This window comes from Petaurus breviceps, unplaced genomic scaffold (genome assembly GCF_028583685.1).
Source record: "Petaurus breviceps papuanus isolate PSGF00001 unplaced genomic scaffold, PetGlider_PUasm1.0 181, whole genome shotgun sequence".
Lineage (NCBI taxonomy): Eukaryota > Metazoa > Chordata > Mammalia > Diprotodontia > Petauridae > Petaurus > Petaurus breviceps.
The window spans coordinates 18669440-18687752 of NW_027185784.1; the positions used below are offsets into that span (position 1 = coordinate 18669440).

The window sequence follows — 18313 nt, forward strand, 5'->3', positions numbered from 1 at the left end:
AAAATGTCTGTTGGACAAGCAGTTGAAGATGTCTAACAGAGAGCTTGTGATATAATACTGGCAGTCAGCAGAGAGATGAAGGCTGAATAAGTATATATGAAAACAATCAGCACAGAGATTAACTCATGGCAGCTAAAGAGATGACCAGGTGAAATAATATAAAGGAAGGAAAGAAGAGGTTCCAAGACAGAACCCTGTGGGACACCTATGGTTAGTGGGCATGACCTAAAATGAAGATCCAGCCAAGGAGGCTGATCAGGTTTGGTCAAATAGGGAGGAAGAGAACCAGGAGAGAATAGCAATATGAAAACCTAGAGAGAAGAGAGATCAAGAAGAGGGTAGCTGATAGTGTCAAAAGCTGTAGAGAGGACAAGAAGGATGAAGATGAGGTCAGAAGCCTGACTTACATGTGAAAGAGGAGTCATGTAAAATCAATCAGTAATGACAAGCTCAAACCAGACTGTAAAAACGCCAAACAAAAGTGGTGGTATTCTATCTTATAGGCAAAAAAAAATCACTGAAGCTTCTTGAAAATGGGAAGTGACATGGTCAGATCCATGATTTTTCTTCAGTATTTTTTGGGTGGTCTCCTTTAGCAGGCTGTTGACTCATTTTTCATGATTTTCTTGCATCATTCTCATTTCTCTTCCCAATTTTTCCTCCACTTCTCTTATTTGATTTTCAAAATCCTTTTTGAGCTCCTCCATGGCCTGTGATCAATTCATATTTTTCTTGGAGGCTTTCTTTTTTTTGCTTTTTGGAGGGCAGGGAGGCTGGCCAATTGGAGTTGAATCACTTGCCCAAGGTCACATGGCTAATAAATGTTAAGTGTCTGAGGTCAAATTTGAACTCAGGTGCTCCTGACCCCAGGGACGGTACTCTATTCACTGCGCCACCTAGCAGTCCCTCTTGGAGGCTTTTGATGCAGGACTTTTGACAATCTTTTTCTGGTTGTATGATTTATTCTTCTTTGTCACCAAAGATTCTATAGTCTTGATTTTTTTTTCTCTGTTTGCTCATTTTCCCAGTCAATTACTTGACTTTTGAGCTCTCTACCAAAGAGTAAACAGTGTTCTCGTCTAAATTTTTGGGGTTTTGCATAGTTGTTGTCAGAGCTGGGCACCTGTAAATTTTCAAATCTTCTAAGGTGATATGATCAAAGGAGGGGTGTTTTCTCCTCTCCTGGCCTATGATCTGGCCACAAACACTCTTTTCTGCCTCAGAACTCTAAGGAGGATTCCCTCTCTACAGCCACCACAAGCTCTGCCATACCATCATTCTTCCTCACCTCAGGAATGCCATAATCATGCTCTTCTCTCACCCAGGTCCAGTGTTTCCCCACTGACCTTTTACTCTGTCTTTAGTGTATGTGGGCTAAGAAGTCTGGAAACCAGCACAGCTGCCAATGATTCAGTCCCCTGAGGCCTGCTCCAGCCAGGTCTGTGCTGGTCCTCATGGGCCTGCATGCTACTCTCAGCCTGGTGCAATAGACCCTTCCTGTAGGCCCACCAGGCTGACTTCAGCTGGAGATGTGTTTCACTCTGTCATTTTGTGCATTCTATAACTCTAAAATTTTTTTAGAGTCTTTTTTTTTTACAGGAATTTGGAGGTGATTGGGGGGACAAGCTCAAGCAAGTTCCCCCCCTCCAAGATTCATGTTTTAGGTAAAGACTGGATACAAAAAGACCTACTAGGAAGACACTGCAATAGCCAAGGGACGTAATGAGAGCCTAGATAGGGTGACTGTGTGGTAATAGAGAGAAGGTGATGGATACAATCAATGTTGAAGAGGCAGCACTGAAATAATTTAGGAAATTATAAATTATCTGACAATGAAGAGTCACGCATAACTTCAAGATTAAGAATCTAAGTGACTAGAACGTAATCACTAGAACCTAGTGGCAATAGTACTTGAAAAAGAAATAGGGAAGTTAGAAGGGGAGACAGGCAAAAAGCTATGAGTTCTGTACTGACCATGTTGAGTTTGAAATGCCTATGGGATATCCAGGGAGAGATATCTGACAGCAAATTGCATATACAGATCCAGAATTCAAGCTAGATAAGGGATAGCGGCTATGTAGATTTCTTAATCATATGCATAGAAAGAATAACTGAATTCTTGGGAGCTGAGGAGATTCCCAAGAAAAAGTGTAAAGAGACAAAATTGGAAGGACCCGGACCAAGTACCTGCATACACCCATGAAAACAGGGGGCCAGATATAGACAATGGCAATATAAAGGAGACCAAAAATTAAGAGTTAGGTCTGAAAAGAGCAACAACAAAGCACTGTCACAAAACTCAGGGAGGACAGAATATCCAGAAGGTGGCAAACGCTAAAGAAAGGTAAAAGATGAGGACTAAGGAAAAAGTCACTGGACAAAATAAAGAGAACACTGGTGACCTTGGGGAGAGAAGTTCCAGGTGAGAGGTAGAGACAGAAACGAGAATATAAGAGGTAGAAAAGTGCATAGGAGATGAGAAAGAGAAAGCAAGCAACATTAAATACCTTTTTCTATTTGGGAATAAAAGGGAGGTCAGATAAGACAATGGTGTAAAGAGATGCTAGGATCAAATAAAGGTAAAGAAAGAAAATTTTTAGAAAAACATTACTGTAGCAAGATCCAAAGGGACACTGTGGCAACAGGAACGGTAATTAGGTGAAAATGGGGGAAACCTCCTAGAAGATAAGAAGATAGACTTGACAGGAGATATTAACATGAGAAAGAACAGGTTACATTTATTTGGGGGATAGTGATCCTAACTTTGCTTTGGTAAAAAATATCATCTAGAGGCAGCCAGGTAGCACAGCGAGTAAGAGCACCGGCCCCAGAGTCGGGATGACCTGGGATCAAATCCGGGCTCAGGCACTTAGCACCCACCCTGAAACACCTGGCCGTGTAACCTTGAGCAAGTTACTTAACCCCAATTGCTTTTAAAAAAATAAAAATGAAAATGAAAAAAATAAACAAAAATAAAAATATCCTCTAATCATCCCATCACAGTCATCGTTACGAGTGTTTTCCAACTATTAACAAATTTTTTGTCCAATGCTGCAAGAAACCTGCTTTGGCCAATGCTGTAGGTAATGTCAAAAGGGACATTATACTTCTCTCCTTGTTCCTCTTCTGCAGGATATTATTAGCTAAGTCTGCCTTTCCTTTACCCTTTCCCATATCGTTCTTTTCCATTTTTGCCCACTTCTTTGCTCTTCTGTAGAATTACTTTCACTTTCTTTCATAACCAACTCAACTCTATCCAGAATAAACTAGAATGGGCCGCTTCAGAAAACTCAGCAAAATTCTTGATCCAACAAAAGTTATTTTTAAAAGCATAAATTTTTCTCATTTTCTAAAATTGGTCTAGGTATTCTAGTCTCCAATGGTCCTCCTTAGTATGTTCCTGGAAGGAGCCAAAAGTAGCCCCTAGAGTGGGAGGCATGTAAATCAGGTTGCTTAGGTAACTGGCATAACCTCTGCAAAATTCCCCAGGGTCATACCCAGCAATTAGGCTGCTCATAACATTTACCATGTTTAGTAGGTTTTGAAAAGCAATACTATTTTGAAACAAAATTTCCTTTATTTGAAAATTTTGTTACAACTTAGCCCAGAATATCTTATAAACACAATAAATACAACCAAAGCAACTAATACATTTGCATTAAGGAACCAGTCTTAGGATTCTTCCACAATAGGGTAAACAATTATGTATATCCTCATTAAATTGCAGCCCACTTTAAGTAAACAATGGTTCCAAATTCAAAACTAAGTCACTGTTGCAACCTATAACACAAAAAAAATTTTTTTTTTAAATTACTGGACAGAAGGATTCTGAGATTAAAAGATACTATCAAAAGGGGGAAGTCAACAAAGTCCTAGGAGTTAGGAATGTAGCCAAGAGATTCAAATTCAGGAGAGAAGTTCTTACTGTGTAGGAGGTATGGGACAAAAAAGGGGAAGATGGTCCTAGAGTTAGTAAAGTACAAACTAGCAAGGACTTAAGGTTCCAGAAAGGAAAAAAACTAATTACTAAGAGGAAACTGAACCTCAAATGAAATGTGGAAAATTGTCAGATGCAAAAATTTCATCTATTGTTTTCTACTTAACTGCTTTTCTTTATTATTTGGGGGTCAATTGTGGGAGTGAGAGAGGGCAAGTCAGAGATAGCTTATAAATGACTGTACCAAAAGCTTTCAACTTGGTATTTTCTATGATAATCTCTTTGGTTTGATAATGGGAGTCAAAGGAAAAACATTTTTTCTACATGGAAATATATACATTATGGTTAATTAAGCAATGACACATTTGTTTCAAAAAGCCAGGAGATATTTGTGCATCTGAAAGATGTAATAAGATACATATCATTACTTCACTGTATAAGAGTGCTAGACATGGAGTCAAGAAAAACTAATTTCAAATTCCACCTCAGTTAGTTGTGTGACCCTAGGAAAGTCATTTAATCTCTCTGAACCTCAGTTTTCCCATTTGTAAAATGGGAGTAGTAATAACAGCATTTACCACACAGGCTTGTTCTAAGGATTAAAGTGAGATAACATAAGTATAGTACTTGGCAAACCTTAAAGCATTCTACAAATGCTAGATTTTTATTTTTAAAGAGCAACAATCACAAACATTTACCTTCTTGAAGCAAATATCAGACACCATATCAGTTTTTGAAGTAAGTTATTTGCCAAAGACCATATAAATCATCTGATAAAAATCCCAACAGCTTAAGGCATAATCTAATTTTTTTTGTTCTTAACGAACCAAATTTTTTTTTTATTTTAAAGAATTACAGTCCAGGTATCTCCCTTCCTCATGTTCCTTTACTTCCTTCCCCAAAGACATTAAGCATATCATTGTCACTATTCTACATACTTAGCCCAAGCAAGGGAATAACAAGCTACATACAACTGTACTAAATAAAAGTAGCTATATTGTAGAGCAGAAAGGGCCATAGACTGGGAGTCAGAAGACCCTAGATGAATTGCCACTAGGTGGCCACATGAACTTGGACAAAATATTTAATCCCCTCAGTATTTCCATTTTTAAAATGAAGGAGTTTGACTAGATTTTTAAGGTCTCTTCTACTTCTAGAGTTCTAAATACCAGTAGTAAAGTAGACAATATTCTTCTCCTTGCCCCAAATTAGACCTTATTCAAGAACCTCATACATTCTTCTATAACTTAAGGCAAAAAAATCGGTCAATACAGTCCATTAATAAGTCTGAGATGGCTACATAATTACACCAATAAAATAAAGTGAATTTTATTGTATTAATCTGAATCAGGTACTATACAGCAAGAACCACTGGGCAATTAGAAGTTGCCAAACATCCCAAATATGTAACAAAATATTCTTAGCTGCACTTTCTGAAGTAGTCAAGAATTGGAAAGAAAATGTGCAGCTACTGACTGGGAAATGACTGAATAAAATGTGATATTTAAATGTAACAGAATATTACTGTGACATAAGAAAAAATAAATATAAGAAATTTAGAGAACCATAGGAAGCCCCACATGAAGTGATATTCAGTCAAAACATGCACAAAGATGATTATAATGCAAATAAAGAGAGCCCTAAAATGAAGCCAAACTGAATAACTGTAATGAGATCCTCCATCCCCACTGCTAGAGAACAGAAAAGAAAATGATCTCCCTTTTCTTGGCAAATAAGTAAGGGTAGGTGGAATAGTTGAAAGGGAGACACTCCTAGGAAAGAAAATTTACGGCATATTAAGATACAGTCATTTTATCAGCTGTTTCTACTTCTTAACCATTTTTCATTATTGGAAGGAAACATGTGATAGTTTGAAAGGGAAAGGAAAATATAAATTACTAATGTAAAAACAAAAGGCATAAATAAAGCTTATTTTTTAAAAGCGTTGCTAAAACAGTTCATAAAATCTAAGCATCTGACAAAACATGAATTTAAAATGATAAAAGTCAAATTATTGAACGTTCCCTTTTTCAACAAAGCAATGTCAACTTTTTATGTTGAATATATTAGCTCTATTGAAACTTCTCTTGATATCCATCAGGAAAAAAATCAAGAAAGTAAAGATGGACTATGCTCTAAATCAGTACTAATAATAAAAGAAATATAAATGAAAACAGCCCCTAGGACTTCAATTCACACCTTGCAAATGGGCAAAGATGACAAAAGATGGAAATAGCCAATTCTGAAGGGACCGTAGGAAGAAAGGCACACTCGTGTATTGTTGGTGGAGCTAAGAACTGGCACAACCATTTTGGAAAGCAATTTGAAATTATGAAAATAAAATTACTAAAACATTCATATCTTTCAACTAGAGATTCTACTATGAGAGTTATACCCCAAGACAGCCATTGATAAAAACAAATTCTCCATATACACCAAAATATTTACAGCAGCACTTTTTTGTAATAGCCAAAAATTGGAAACAAAGTAAAAATCCATCAATTGCAGAATGAATAAACAAATTGTTTTACATGAGTATAATACAATGTTACTGTGATATAAGAAATGACTACCATAATGAATGCAGAAAAGCAAAGAAAGATCTACTTAAACTGATACAAAGTGAAGAGACAAAATAATATATACAACTACAATAATGTAAAAGGAAAGAACAAAAACACATACATACATATAGACCTACATGCACATAAATCAAAAGTGAATGTTACAAAATTATAAAGAACCGAGATGACTCCAAAGAAGAGATATGAGAAGACACTCTCACCATACTCCTTTGCAGAGGTGGGAGTTCCACAAGTATCGCACAATATACATATTTTCAGAATTCCTTAATGTACTGATCAATTATATTGATTTTTTTCCCTTGTCTTTTTCTTTTTTTGTTTTACAAAAATACTATCTGTTATTCGGGATGGCTCTCTGGGAGAAGAAAGAGAAGGATTCTAGAAGAAATGATATATATGGGGACGTAAAAAACAAAAGAAATCAATAAAGGCATGTTTAAAAAATAAAAACAGAAAGAGAGAACAAAGACAGAACAAGATATTTTCCAATATAGCCAATGTGTTGTTTTGTTTTGCTTGACCATCCTTATTTGTTACAAGAAAGGACTGGGAATATCTTAGTTAATGGGCAGTAACAGAGATGCAAAAAGAGGATATCAATAAAACACTTATTTTTTTTTTAAATGAAATAAAACAAAAAAGTTCCAAAGAAGAGCATAAAATAAACAGTGTAATTTTATTACTAAATTGTTAAACTTCATATAAACACTTTCATGGATGAACTCAACAACATTAGTTCAGTTTCATATAGAATCCTCTTTCATTCTTGTCTTTTGAAATGACTAAGATTATTAAATTAATAATTAAAAAAAATATTTTTAAAAGAACTAAATGCAATAGTAAATGAAGTTTACAACTCATACATTTAACCCAAACTGACTAGTTTATTTTGTTCTTAGATGTTCTTACAAACTATTATAAATAATTTAATAATGACACCTCACACAATAAGAAACAATAAAAATACTATGTCAATACTTAAATCTATTTGTAGTCATTTTGATGTTTAATTACTAGATTAATCTAAGAAAGCAAACAAGACATGTTTCAATACATGCTTTCTTTTATCACTTCTTATATATGTTAGAATTCTTTAGAGGTTATTTACATGTCAGGTTTTAATTAATTCTACCACTATAATGTTGGTGTGTCTCTCAAAAACAGCTAAATTTGATTTAACAACATATTAATAGTACTCTACATGTCAGCCTTGGAAAGTAAAGATGGAAGCTGTGTATTACACAGTGCTTGGTGCTATGTAAGAGGAGACTTAACAAGTCAGGAAGGTTGAGTGTGGGTTCAGCCCATTCCCCAAGGACCAAATCACCAAGATTTACTTTCTGGTCTCCAAACTCTAGAAGTAGCAGAGGTACTACTCAAATTCATCACAGATGCAGAGCGTCAGGGCACTAAAGTTAATGACAGGGCACCAGGGTGTCCAGGGTCTCTGAGGCTGAAAGTTGAGTGCTAGCATTACAATATGTATATCTTCTGTGTATGCTTCAACTAATACCATCATGGGATGAGGTTAGTAATCTAGAGTGAGTTCAACTTCCTTAGGAGACTGAATCACCAGTTATTTACTAACCCAAATGGTGAGAAACATCTCCCTACCACCTACCCAAGACCTATATCTCTGCTCCCACTGTGTTGGGAGTAACCAATCAGGGAAGCTGACACCACTCTCCTGCATTTAGTCCAAGTTAATGTCATCATTAAAGAATCCTTTAAGAGTGGAGTACTGATCAGGAAATTTTTCGTAATGTTATGATGTATAAGCTACTAGGTTCTATACCTTTTTATCATGTGACTCAGTAGAAAGTTACTTAGATTGGGGCAGCTAGGTGGCGCAGTGAATAGAGCACCGGCCCTGGAGTCAGGAGGACCTGACTTCAAATTCGGCCTCAGACGCTTAACACAAAAACTAGCCATGTGATCTTGGGCAAGTCACTTAACCTCAATTGCCCTCCCAAAAAAACCCCCAAAATTTACTTAGATGAAGATACTACCCCCTCCCATCCCCACTACCCCCAAAAAACCTTACCCCTAGTCACCTTGGACTACATTATTCATAAGCTAGAGCTGATATTATCCCCCTTGTCCACTCATTCTAAAGCATACCAAAACCTCACTTTATCTGAAAATTGCCGTTCTCTCTCAGATTTTTCTATTCACACCTCTTCCATCTTCTTACACTAAAGGAAACCCAAATCTCTCTCTGGAAAGTATCCATGAACATTATCTCTAAGAGTGGGCACTAACTTTTTCTCAAGGCCATAAATTCATAGAGCCAAGAAACACAGCCAGACTCCCTACTCTTTAGGCAGTTGGGTGGCACAGAAGATAGAGGGTGGGGCCTTAAGTCAGAAAGACCCAAGAGTTCAAATCCAGTCTCAGACAATCACTAGATGTGTGTGACCCTGAGCAAGTTACTTAATCTCTGCTTCCATTTTTCCATAGCACCTACCTCACAAGGTTATGATGAAGATCAAATAAGAAAATATTTTGTAAAAGCATGCTGCACAATGCCTGGCACACAGTGTATCTTTCCTTCATTCCTTCCTTTACTTTCATATGCTACCATTACTCAACAACAATTCCTTCTTGGAGATTTACTTCATCCATCTACAATAATCAGTCCAAGTCTTGGTTCTAATTGTTTACTGGCATTCAGATTATTCACTTACTGGAATTTTTTCTATTCAAGGAATTCCATTTCTAGCATAGTCTTCCTCTCTAATTCAACCCCAGGCTGTGTGTGTGTGTGTGTGTGTGTGTGTGTGTGTTCGTTCAAGTCCCCTTGAATACTCTGGTGTCCCAATTCATCAGCCTCACCTAAATCCACCTTCTCCCTGGACTACACCCCCAAACCTCAGCTACAAAGAGATGGTCATTCCCTTAATTTCACTATCATCCACAACTAAGTCACCTCTGAAACCCCTCCTCTGATCATACCTTCATGTCCTTCCATTCTGCTTTAACCCTCTTAATCCTATTCTTCATCCTCACTATCACACCCAATCCCTCTATCCTCTCTGTTCAGTCATCTCATTCTGTTTATCATCCTTGCTCTGGCCTCACTTTTCTCGCTAAAACTTGACTCCATGACTGACCAGTTGATTGACCCACTATTCTCTTCCCTCAAATTCCCTGTCTCTGACAGATATACTTTGCCAAACTCCACCTTGGGATAACTCCATCAACCTTCTTCATTCCTAGTCATAGCAAGGTGAAAAAAGTTATGCAACCTTTCCAACTGGGTTCATTCCAAATTTGTGACGTAATCTCCACCTGACTCGATGCTGCATACAACTCCTCTAATTCATTCTTTTATGCCTGACTATCTCACTTTCCGTAACAGCCATTCCAAAATGTCTCTTGTCTTTTCTCATATCCTATCCCCTTTTAAAGCCTCCTCTCTTCTCCATAGAGGATATCACCTATTTTGAGAAAAGAGACTTGCAAGCTCATTCTCCCCCAATCCACATTTTAAAACTCTTTTAAACATCACACTCTTTATTTCTAGTATCTGACCAAGAGGTGGCTCTTCTTGCTAAAGTCAATACTTTTATTTTTTCTTGTGACTCCCTTCCTGTGGAATTTCTCTCTAGGAGCTTTCTTCAGTCTCTCCTTACCCACAAATTTTTTTCCAAAACATGCCGAAGTCTCCTACTTTTTAGAAACTCAACTTGATTCGCCATTACTTCAAACTATCATCCTATAGCTCTTTTCCCATCCAAGTAATGAAGACTCTTCTTTTCCTTCCACAGTTCAATGTGAAATTGTTTGTTTTCCTATCTTCCTACTATAATCCACAAATAAAATGCAAGATTTTTCAGGACATTCTCAGCATTTTGCACACAGCCCATGTCTAAAAAAAGTCACTGAATTGAAACTAAATGGTCATTATGAAATATCCAATGAAATTTCAGTATTCTAAAAAAATTAAAAGTAATCAGAAATAATAGAGGCCTTAGAAGAGTAAAGCTCTTCTTTTTCTGTAAAAAGAGAGGGGGGAAAATCTAAGTAAATTTAGATAATCTAGATGGAACTTTTTATATAACCATATTCTGAACCAAGCTACTCTAGCAATATAGAAAAAGAAAGCAGTTCGGTTTCCTTCAAAATTCTCCTTAAAATATTCTTTTAATATAATTCCAAACTTGAGCATGAAGAAATCTTCCACAATTATATACTGTGCCTGGAGAATGAATTATAAGTCAAAAGAAGACATTGTACACCAGTCTGTCCAAGATCTAAGAAGTGACTTTGCCCACAATTATGGGCAAAGTCATGTATCAGACCATGAATCTTTCCTATGTCGTACTATTTCAGACTACCTTCTAAATCTTGCATAGCAGTTTACCAAACTCACCAGTTAAATTTTAATGTATTATCAGAGAATTCTAGCAGATGCAATGTTTAACGATGCAGACAGATGTCTATTAGAAAGTAATATCAATGAATGGACTCATCTTGATTAGATCACAAAAAACTTTAAAGATGGGGGGCAGCTAGATAGTACAATGAATAAAGCACCGGCCCTAGAGTCAGGAGGACCTCAGTTCAAATACAGTCTCAGACACTTGACACATTAGCTATCTGACCTTGGGCAAATCACTTAACCCCAACTGCTTTGCCTTTCCCCCTAAAAAAAAAAAAACTTGAAAGATGATAGAATTAAAAAAACCATGTGTCTTCACTATATAGACTTAAAAATATGCAAAAATCCAGGAAGTGCAAAAACAAAACATAAGAACAGACTACAATTCACCTTCACAATTTTTTAAAAAGTAATAGTTAAGATTAGACTAAATTATCTCCAAGTTACCTTCCAATACTAAAATTCTAAGTTTATGCTCAGATAAAACATATTATTTTATCAGCATATGTATGTGTACAGAACACACACACACACACACACACACACACACACCCTTTATAGATCAAGTAACAACCCATGATCATAGAAGGGTAAAATTTTGACTTACAAAAACAAAGTTTAAAGGTTATTATGGTTTCTATTGAACCACCTATGAGACCTAAGCAAACAATTCAGCATTTTCCAAGTAAACTGCTGTGACCCTCTGTGGGGGCTGCTTAGAAATGCCACAGACATTCTGAATGCTCTGATAATTTTCAAATAAGACAAACATCTTTTCATTAAAAAAAAAAGTGACAGAAGTGTTTTTACTCCATTTTTCCTGACAAAATGATGTGAGGAATGAGGCAAGTAGTCATTGATTAATGACAAGTGGTAGAATACAGAGCTGACCCAGTACTTGGTGTCAAGAAAATCTAAGTCCCACCTCTCATACATAATGGCTGTTTGATGATGACAAATTCCTCCATCTTTTAAATGCCCCAGGAGACTCTAAGACTATAAATTGCAGAAGAGCTGTTAATCTACATTGGTAAAAGGAAGTTTCCTCACAAGCAGTTTCCTATATCTGCAAACTGTGTAGAGAAGGGGGGACGAAGGGGGTAGAGAAGGGAATGGAGGGGTTGCATTACAGTTCACCAGTCAATAATTAAACATTTCTTAGGCACCTACTATGTGCCAGGCACCATGCTAAATGCTTGAGAGGAAAAAAAAAAAAGAGGTCAAAGACTGTCCCTGCCCTCAAGGACCTTATAAGTCTAATGGGGGAAACAGCATGCAAACAAATATATACAAATCAAGCTACACAAAAGATAAACAGGAAATAATTAACAGAGGGAAAGGACTAGAATTAAGAGTAGTTAGGGAAGGCTTTAGAAGGTGGGATTTTAGTAGGGACTCAAAAGGAAGCCAGGGAGGCCAGAGCAGAGGAGGGAGAACATTCCAAGCATGAGGGATAGCCAAAGAAAATGCCTAGAGCGGAGAGATGCAGTGTCTTGTTCATGGAACAGCTAGGAAGTCAGTGTCATTAGATCAGAGTATGTGGGGAAAAGTAGGTGTAAGAAGACTGGAAAGATAGGAGGGGGCTAAGTTATGAAGAGCTTTGAATTCCAAACAGAGGATTTTGTATTTGATCCTGGAGGAAACAGTAAGTCATTGGAGTTTACTGAGTTGGGGGGAGGGGAAGAAAGGGTGGTGGTGACATGATTAGACTTGAGCTTTAGGAAAATCACTTTGGTGGCTAAACAGAGGATGGATTAGAATGTGGAGAGACTTGAGAAAGGAAGACCTGCCAGCAGGGTATTGCAATAATGCAGGCATGAGAAGATGAAGGGCTGCACTAGAGTGATGGCACTGTCAGAGGAGGGAAGGAGGGAGTATTTGAGAGATATTGCAAAGGTGAATTCTATAGACCTTGGCAACAGCTTGGACATGGAGGCTAAGAGATAGTGAGGAGTGCAGGATGACTAGCAGGTTGCTAGCCTGGGAGACTGGCTCAATAATCAACTGGTATGCTTGTATTATTGAGTATAATCCCTCAATAACATTTTCTTTACTGTGTTCCCCAAACAATTTTGCTTTTCCTTACTGACTCCATAATTAACTGACTACTTTGTTCTTTCTCAAAGTCTTCAATTCCTAACACTCCACTTCAAAAGATAATAATAAACACTATTAAATCTATCAGGTTCAGGAGAATGAAATTGAGTAATCATCCTCAAACCTACCCTATTCCTTAAAAAATTTAAATTTTACTTACCATATTTTTTTTTAATCTTGGAAAATAGAAAGAAACTACTTGATAGGTCTCCAAAGCCCCAAAAATTTGGGTTTTAAATTCAAATATTATTTCAATATGTACAGGATTTTCACAAGCTACTCATTTAAAATTTTCAAAGCACTTCCACAATCTTAATCACCCTTAATACATTGTACATATTTCTGAACCAAACCAAAGTGGACTGTTTCCAAGACATCTATGAGATCTTTCCTATCATGAATTTAGAACTTTATAAAAATCTAATGGTATAACATTTTTAGTAACTATCAAGTGAAAGAAAAGGCAGTATAGTTTAAGATGCCCTTATGAACCAAAAAATCTTAATAAAAGCCACATAAGAAAACATCTCAGACCTGAAAGGGACAGTTCTTTGCATCATTCTCTAAGTTCATCAGCAAACTCTTTCAATGCTGAAGCAAAACGTCTCTTGCTAATGTCATTATTATATACTGTTCATTATTTGATTTGTGATTTGTGTATCAATAAGAACAAGAGGAAGGACTTTCATAATCATCTAATCCTAGCCTATCCTAGCCTATCCCCAAAGAGAGGGGAAAGAGAGAAAGGAGAGAGAAGGGAAAGAAGGGAGGGGAAAGGGGAGAATCAGTCCTTCATTTCACACATATGAGCAAACTGAAACTCAAAGATTAAGTGACATGCCCAAAGTCACACAGCTAGTTGGTTACAGAACCAGGATCAGATGCTAGGCCTCCTAACGCCTAAAGTACACTGCTATTTCCACTAAAACAGGACTGCTTTAGGAAATATATTGTCCTTGTAACTTCAGCTGAAGATAAATACTGATTCCCTCCCACTCCCATACTCAAGATGAGTTTACTAACTTGCTGATTCACCAATATGAAAAATTTAAGTGGTTACTATAGGGTATGTACCTTTCTGCAAGCAGGACAAAGTCCATTCTCATCAGTGCGAATACGATGCCAACAGAAGCGGCAAATTTGGTAGCCACAAGTGCAAGGGAAAAAGTTGATATCATCGATCTCTAAGGGCTCCATGCAAAGGGGGCATTCCACAGGGTCTTCCTTTGCATCAGGACTTCGAGACATCTTCACGTGTATACACAGCAGCAAAAAAAGTTTATAATAACTTAAGGGAGAAGGAAGGTCAGCACTGAAAATTAAAATGGAGCACTCTGAAGACCTGTGAGAAAATCAGAAAAAATACAACAAAAATTAATTGTGCATGTAAAACATTGAAAGCCACAAGTTTTCCCTAAGTTGTAGCTTTACAGAGTAAATGAGTTTAATAACTTTTACATTTGATATAAGAATTGAAAGCATGTATTACGTCACTAGCATATAAATCTAAGATCAAAGGCTAGGTATAGATAGAATTAGGGGGTAAAATTGGCTCTGTGGAATTACTGCATGAAATAGAGAGCTAATATTCAGCATTCCTAACAAGATTTAGAGAATATCCAAGCACTGTAATGACATATCTCAGGGGAAGGAAGGAGATGAACAGGCATCATCTGCCTTATTAAGCCTTATTCTTCAACCTCTCAATTACCTTTTACTTTATGGTAAGAGTCTCATAAATGAAAAACAAAACACGTAACATATCTAAACATATCATTAAATCTATAAGGACATGCTAAGCATAAACTGGTTAACTTCTAAGATTCATTGCAACTATATTAAATACTGAGAACTCCAATCTGATAAAACAGGTATAGCTAATGTATATGCCTTACAATCTAACTGCTTATACACTAAATATGCTTGGACATGTCAATGGAAACCAATGACCCACCACATTATTTCTGAGACACAAAACTGAAGGTTTATGTGTAAAAAAAAAAAAACTATTTCTAAGGTCACACTATAAATATGAAAAGAAATGAGGGGAAAGAGACAATAGCAAAATGTAACACACCTGATCCCACTACCATCCAAAATACTTTTTAAAAAATTAATTAAGCATGACTTCAGAAGATTTTAAGGATGAAACATGTTTTCTACCTGTGGGTAGAGATAGCATACTAGAGGCACAGAACTGAGGCATATATTTTCAGTTGTTGCCAATGTGTTTTGCTTGACAATACTTATTTGTAACACGAGGGGCGAAGGGAGGGGGAAGACAAGAGAAAATTAGATTGTGATTAAAAAGCAGATCTTAGTAAGATTTTTTTTTCAAGTGAATTAACTTCCTACATAAGACTTAACACTGACAGTTAGCTAGGTGGCCCAATAAGCAGAATGATGGGCCTGGAGCCATGAAGACTCATTTTCCTGAGTTCAAATCTGGTTTCAGATGCTAGCTGTGTGACCCTGGGCAAGCCACTTAACCATGTTTCTTGGTTTCCTCCTCTGTAAAATGGGCTGGAGAAGGAAATGGCAAACCACTCCAGGATCTTTGCCAGAAAAACTTTAAATGGGGTCATGAAAAAAGTGGAACTGGAACGACAACAAAAAAGAATTAACAAAATGCTGGTAGCCTACTTTATGGAAAATCTAAATTAAAATTCTGGTTTTATCAGAGAACTGAAAAATACCTATCTTTTCCTTTTAGCAACAATCTATGCCATTATATCATAGAACCACATCTAAGCTCAACTTACAGAAAACTCAACTATGTTATGTAGGGTTGATGTAATACACCTATAATCTACTTTTGAGAGGTAATCAATCTACAATCACTTAATGAAACCAAAGCTTTGAGATTTTTGTAAAGAAATTTAGGGAGTAGCTTTCTCCCATTCTAGGGCAACTAGGTGATGCAGTAGATAGAGTGCCAGGATCTGAAAGTCAGAAGACTCATTTTCCTGAGTTCAAATCTGGCTGCCTCAGACACTTACTAGTTGTATGACCTTGAGCAAGTCACTTAAACCTGTTTGCTTTCCTCATCTGTAAAATGGGTTGGAGAAAGAAATCTTTTCAGGACAAAATCCATTCTCATCAGTTCTAATACGATGCCAACAGAAGCAGGAAATTTGGTTAGCCACAAGCAAGTGCAAGGGAAAAAGTTGATATCATCGATCTCTAAGGGCTCCATGCAAAGGGGACATTCTACAACATCTACCACTCAGGGAATGTTATCCCTCCTAATCTCCATCTCTTCTCTTAGGCTGCCCTAGCATCCTTCAAGTCCCAGATAAAATCCTATCTTCTGTAGGAAGGCATTCTGATTGCTCTTAATTCTAGGGCCTACCTTCTGTTGCTTATTTTCAATTTATCCTATAAACAGCTTGACTGTATATAACAATTTTCATATTACCTCCTCAATTAAATTGTGAGCTTCTTGAGAGCAGGAACTATCTTGTCTTTCTCTGTATCCTCAGTGCTCAACACAGGACCTGACAAATAGTAGGGACCTAATAAATGTTTAGTGACAGAGAAGAGGAACTAATATGACACAAATTGAATAAGCTTTCCAGCAATCTTATAAGCAATACTGCTTTGGGTTTCTGTTTGTCCGTGGTATAGCTTTATAAGTTTAGGTGACTACTTGGATGGTAGAGGTATGCATACCAAGCAGAGATTACGACATGGTACAAAACTCAGGAAAGAGGACATATTTTATATAGTTATTACAATAGAGGAATGCCTCACACTTGTCTGATAAAGGTGATCAAAATTATTCCAAAATTGGAGAGATAAATGATCTAAAGGGCAATGGACTTGGAATAACAATACGCTAGTTCAAGCCACAACTCCAGTTTATTTGATGTATGACCATGGATCCTTTGAGCCTGAGTTTCCTCATTTGCAAAATGAAGATAATATGCACATTACCTGTCCTAAAATAACTGTGAAGAAAATCTTTGTAAATGATAAAGCACTATATAAAATAAGCCAATTTTTATGCAATCAAACTTGGTATATCCAATTAGTAGCATGAAAAAGTAAGAAACACAAAATTGAAATTGGAACAAAGCCATATCTCTTTGGAAGCTATCATTGGAGCCAGGAAGGACGAGAGAGAATAACAGACTTAGTTAGCAAATTGTTTCATATTGTTGAGAAAAGTAAGATGAGAAAAAAGTTTCTACTTTCTTTCCCAGGTCTGCTCCCAGTCAAAGTAAACTTCATACTATTCCTCAAAGATACTATAAGCAATCTCCCCTTCACCCTTTCATTCAAACTATTCTGTTTCTAGAATGTCTTACTGTTTTTCCCCTCCCCCACAGATTCCATGTTGAAATACAATCAATAGTTTTAGCTTAGGATTAAAACAGATCTGAACATTTATAGAAAAATTTCCTTGGATATGGTTGGAATGAACCAATTAATTTACAATAAATGCTAATGAAAATACTAACAAGTTAGTTTATAAGACTGGATGAAATGGTAATGACATGAATATGGAAGACCCAATGGGCTGAGGGTAAAAAGGGAAAAATCAATTTTCTACTTCAAAACATATTTTAAAGCTATAATGAAACAATAATCAAAACTTCTCAAGTCCAGAACAAAAAACAGATTAATGAATCTGAAAAAGAGGCCATAAATTAACCAAATATACTCAGATTACTGAGGCCTTTTTTTTTTTAAGTTTTACTGAAGCCTTTTGAATTTTGCACCAGTCTTTTCTTAAATATTCCACTACCCCAATGAACCCTTCTTGGTAACAAAAAACAAACAAACAACTAATCAAAACTAACTGACAAAGTAATACATGACACGCAGGATTAACAGTTATCCAAACCTCTCCACCAAAATAAATGAAATATATTGCACTAGCTGTTCCACAGAAATAAGCAGATCAATGCAATCAATCTCAGTTCAGCTGATCTGTTTCCACTTATGTTACTTGTAAATTCACTTTATGAACTTCTCTCTCCCTATTCTGCTTTCTTTGCTCTTAATTGTGTTAATTAATACAGGTCTTCAAATGTTATGTTTAATAGTGGAAAATCAAGTTGGCATAGGTAGTGAATAGAGTTAGTCTTGAAATCAGGAAGACCTGTGCTCAATCCAGTCTTGCTTCTGACACCTACTGTTTGTATGACCCCTGTCCAGATCAATTAACCTGTCAGGCTCTAGACTACTCTCTAAGATTAAAATGTAGAGAAGGTAAGAAGCTACATTTATAGGTAGAGAATTTCCTAACCCAGAAGTACCCTATACCACAGAAATCACAGGTTCACTTCCTTTTATCACTTTCAT

The 18313-nt window shown here is 36.6% G+C and overlaps 1 protein-coding gene across 4 annotated transcripts in view; it reads right to left on the reverse strand.

Moving 5' to 3' along the window:
- CNOT4 (CCR4-NOT transcription complex subunit 4) overlaps positions 1 to 18313 on the reverse strand; it is a 200847-nt gene that overhangs the window by 77907 nt on the left and 104627 nt on the right. For 3 of the 4 annotated variants that reach the window (XM_069087291.1, XM_069087289.1, XM_069087292.1), the window contains exon 2: positions 14078 to 14345. In XM_069087291.1, the coding sequence (XP_068943392.1) occupies positions 14078 to 14251 (174 nt within the window). In that variant the 5' untranslated portion in view covers positions 14252 to 14345. Of the gene's footprint in view, positions 1 to 14077; positions 14346 to 16421; positions 16501 to 18313 lie in introns of all 4 variants that reach the window. The other variant, XM_069087290.1, reaches the window with a different exon arrangement.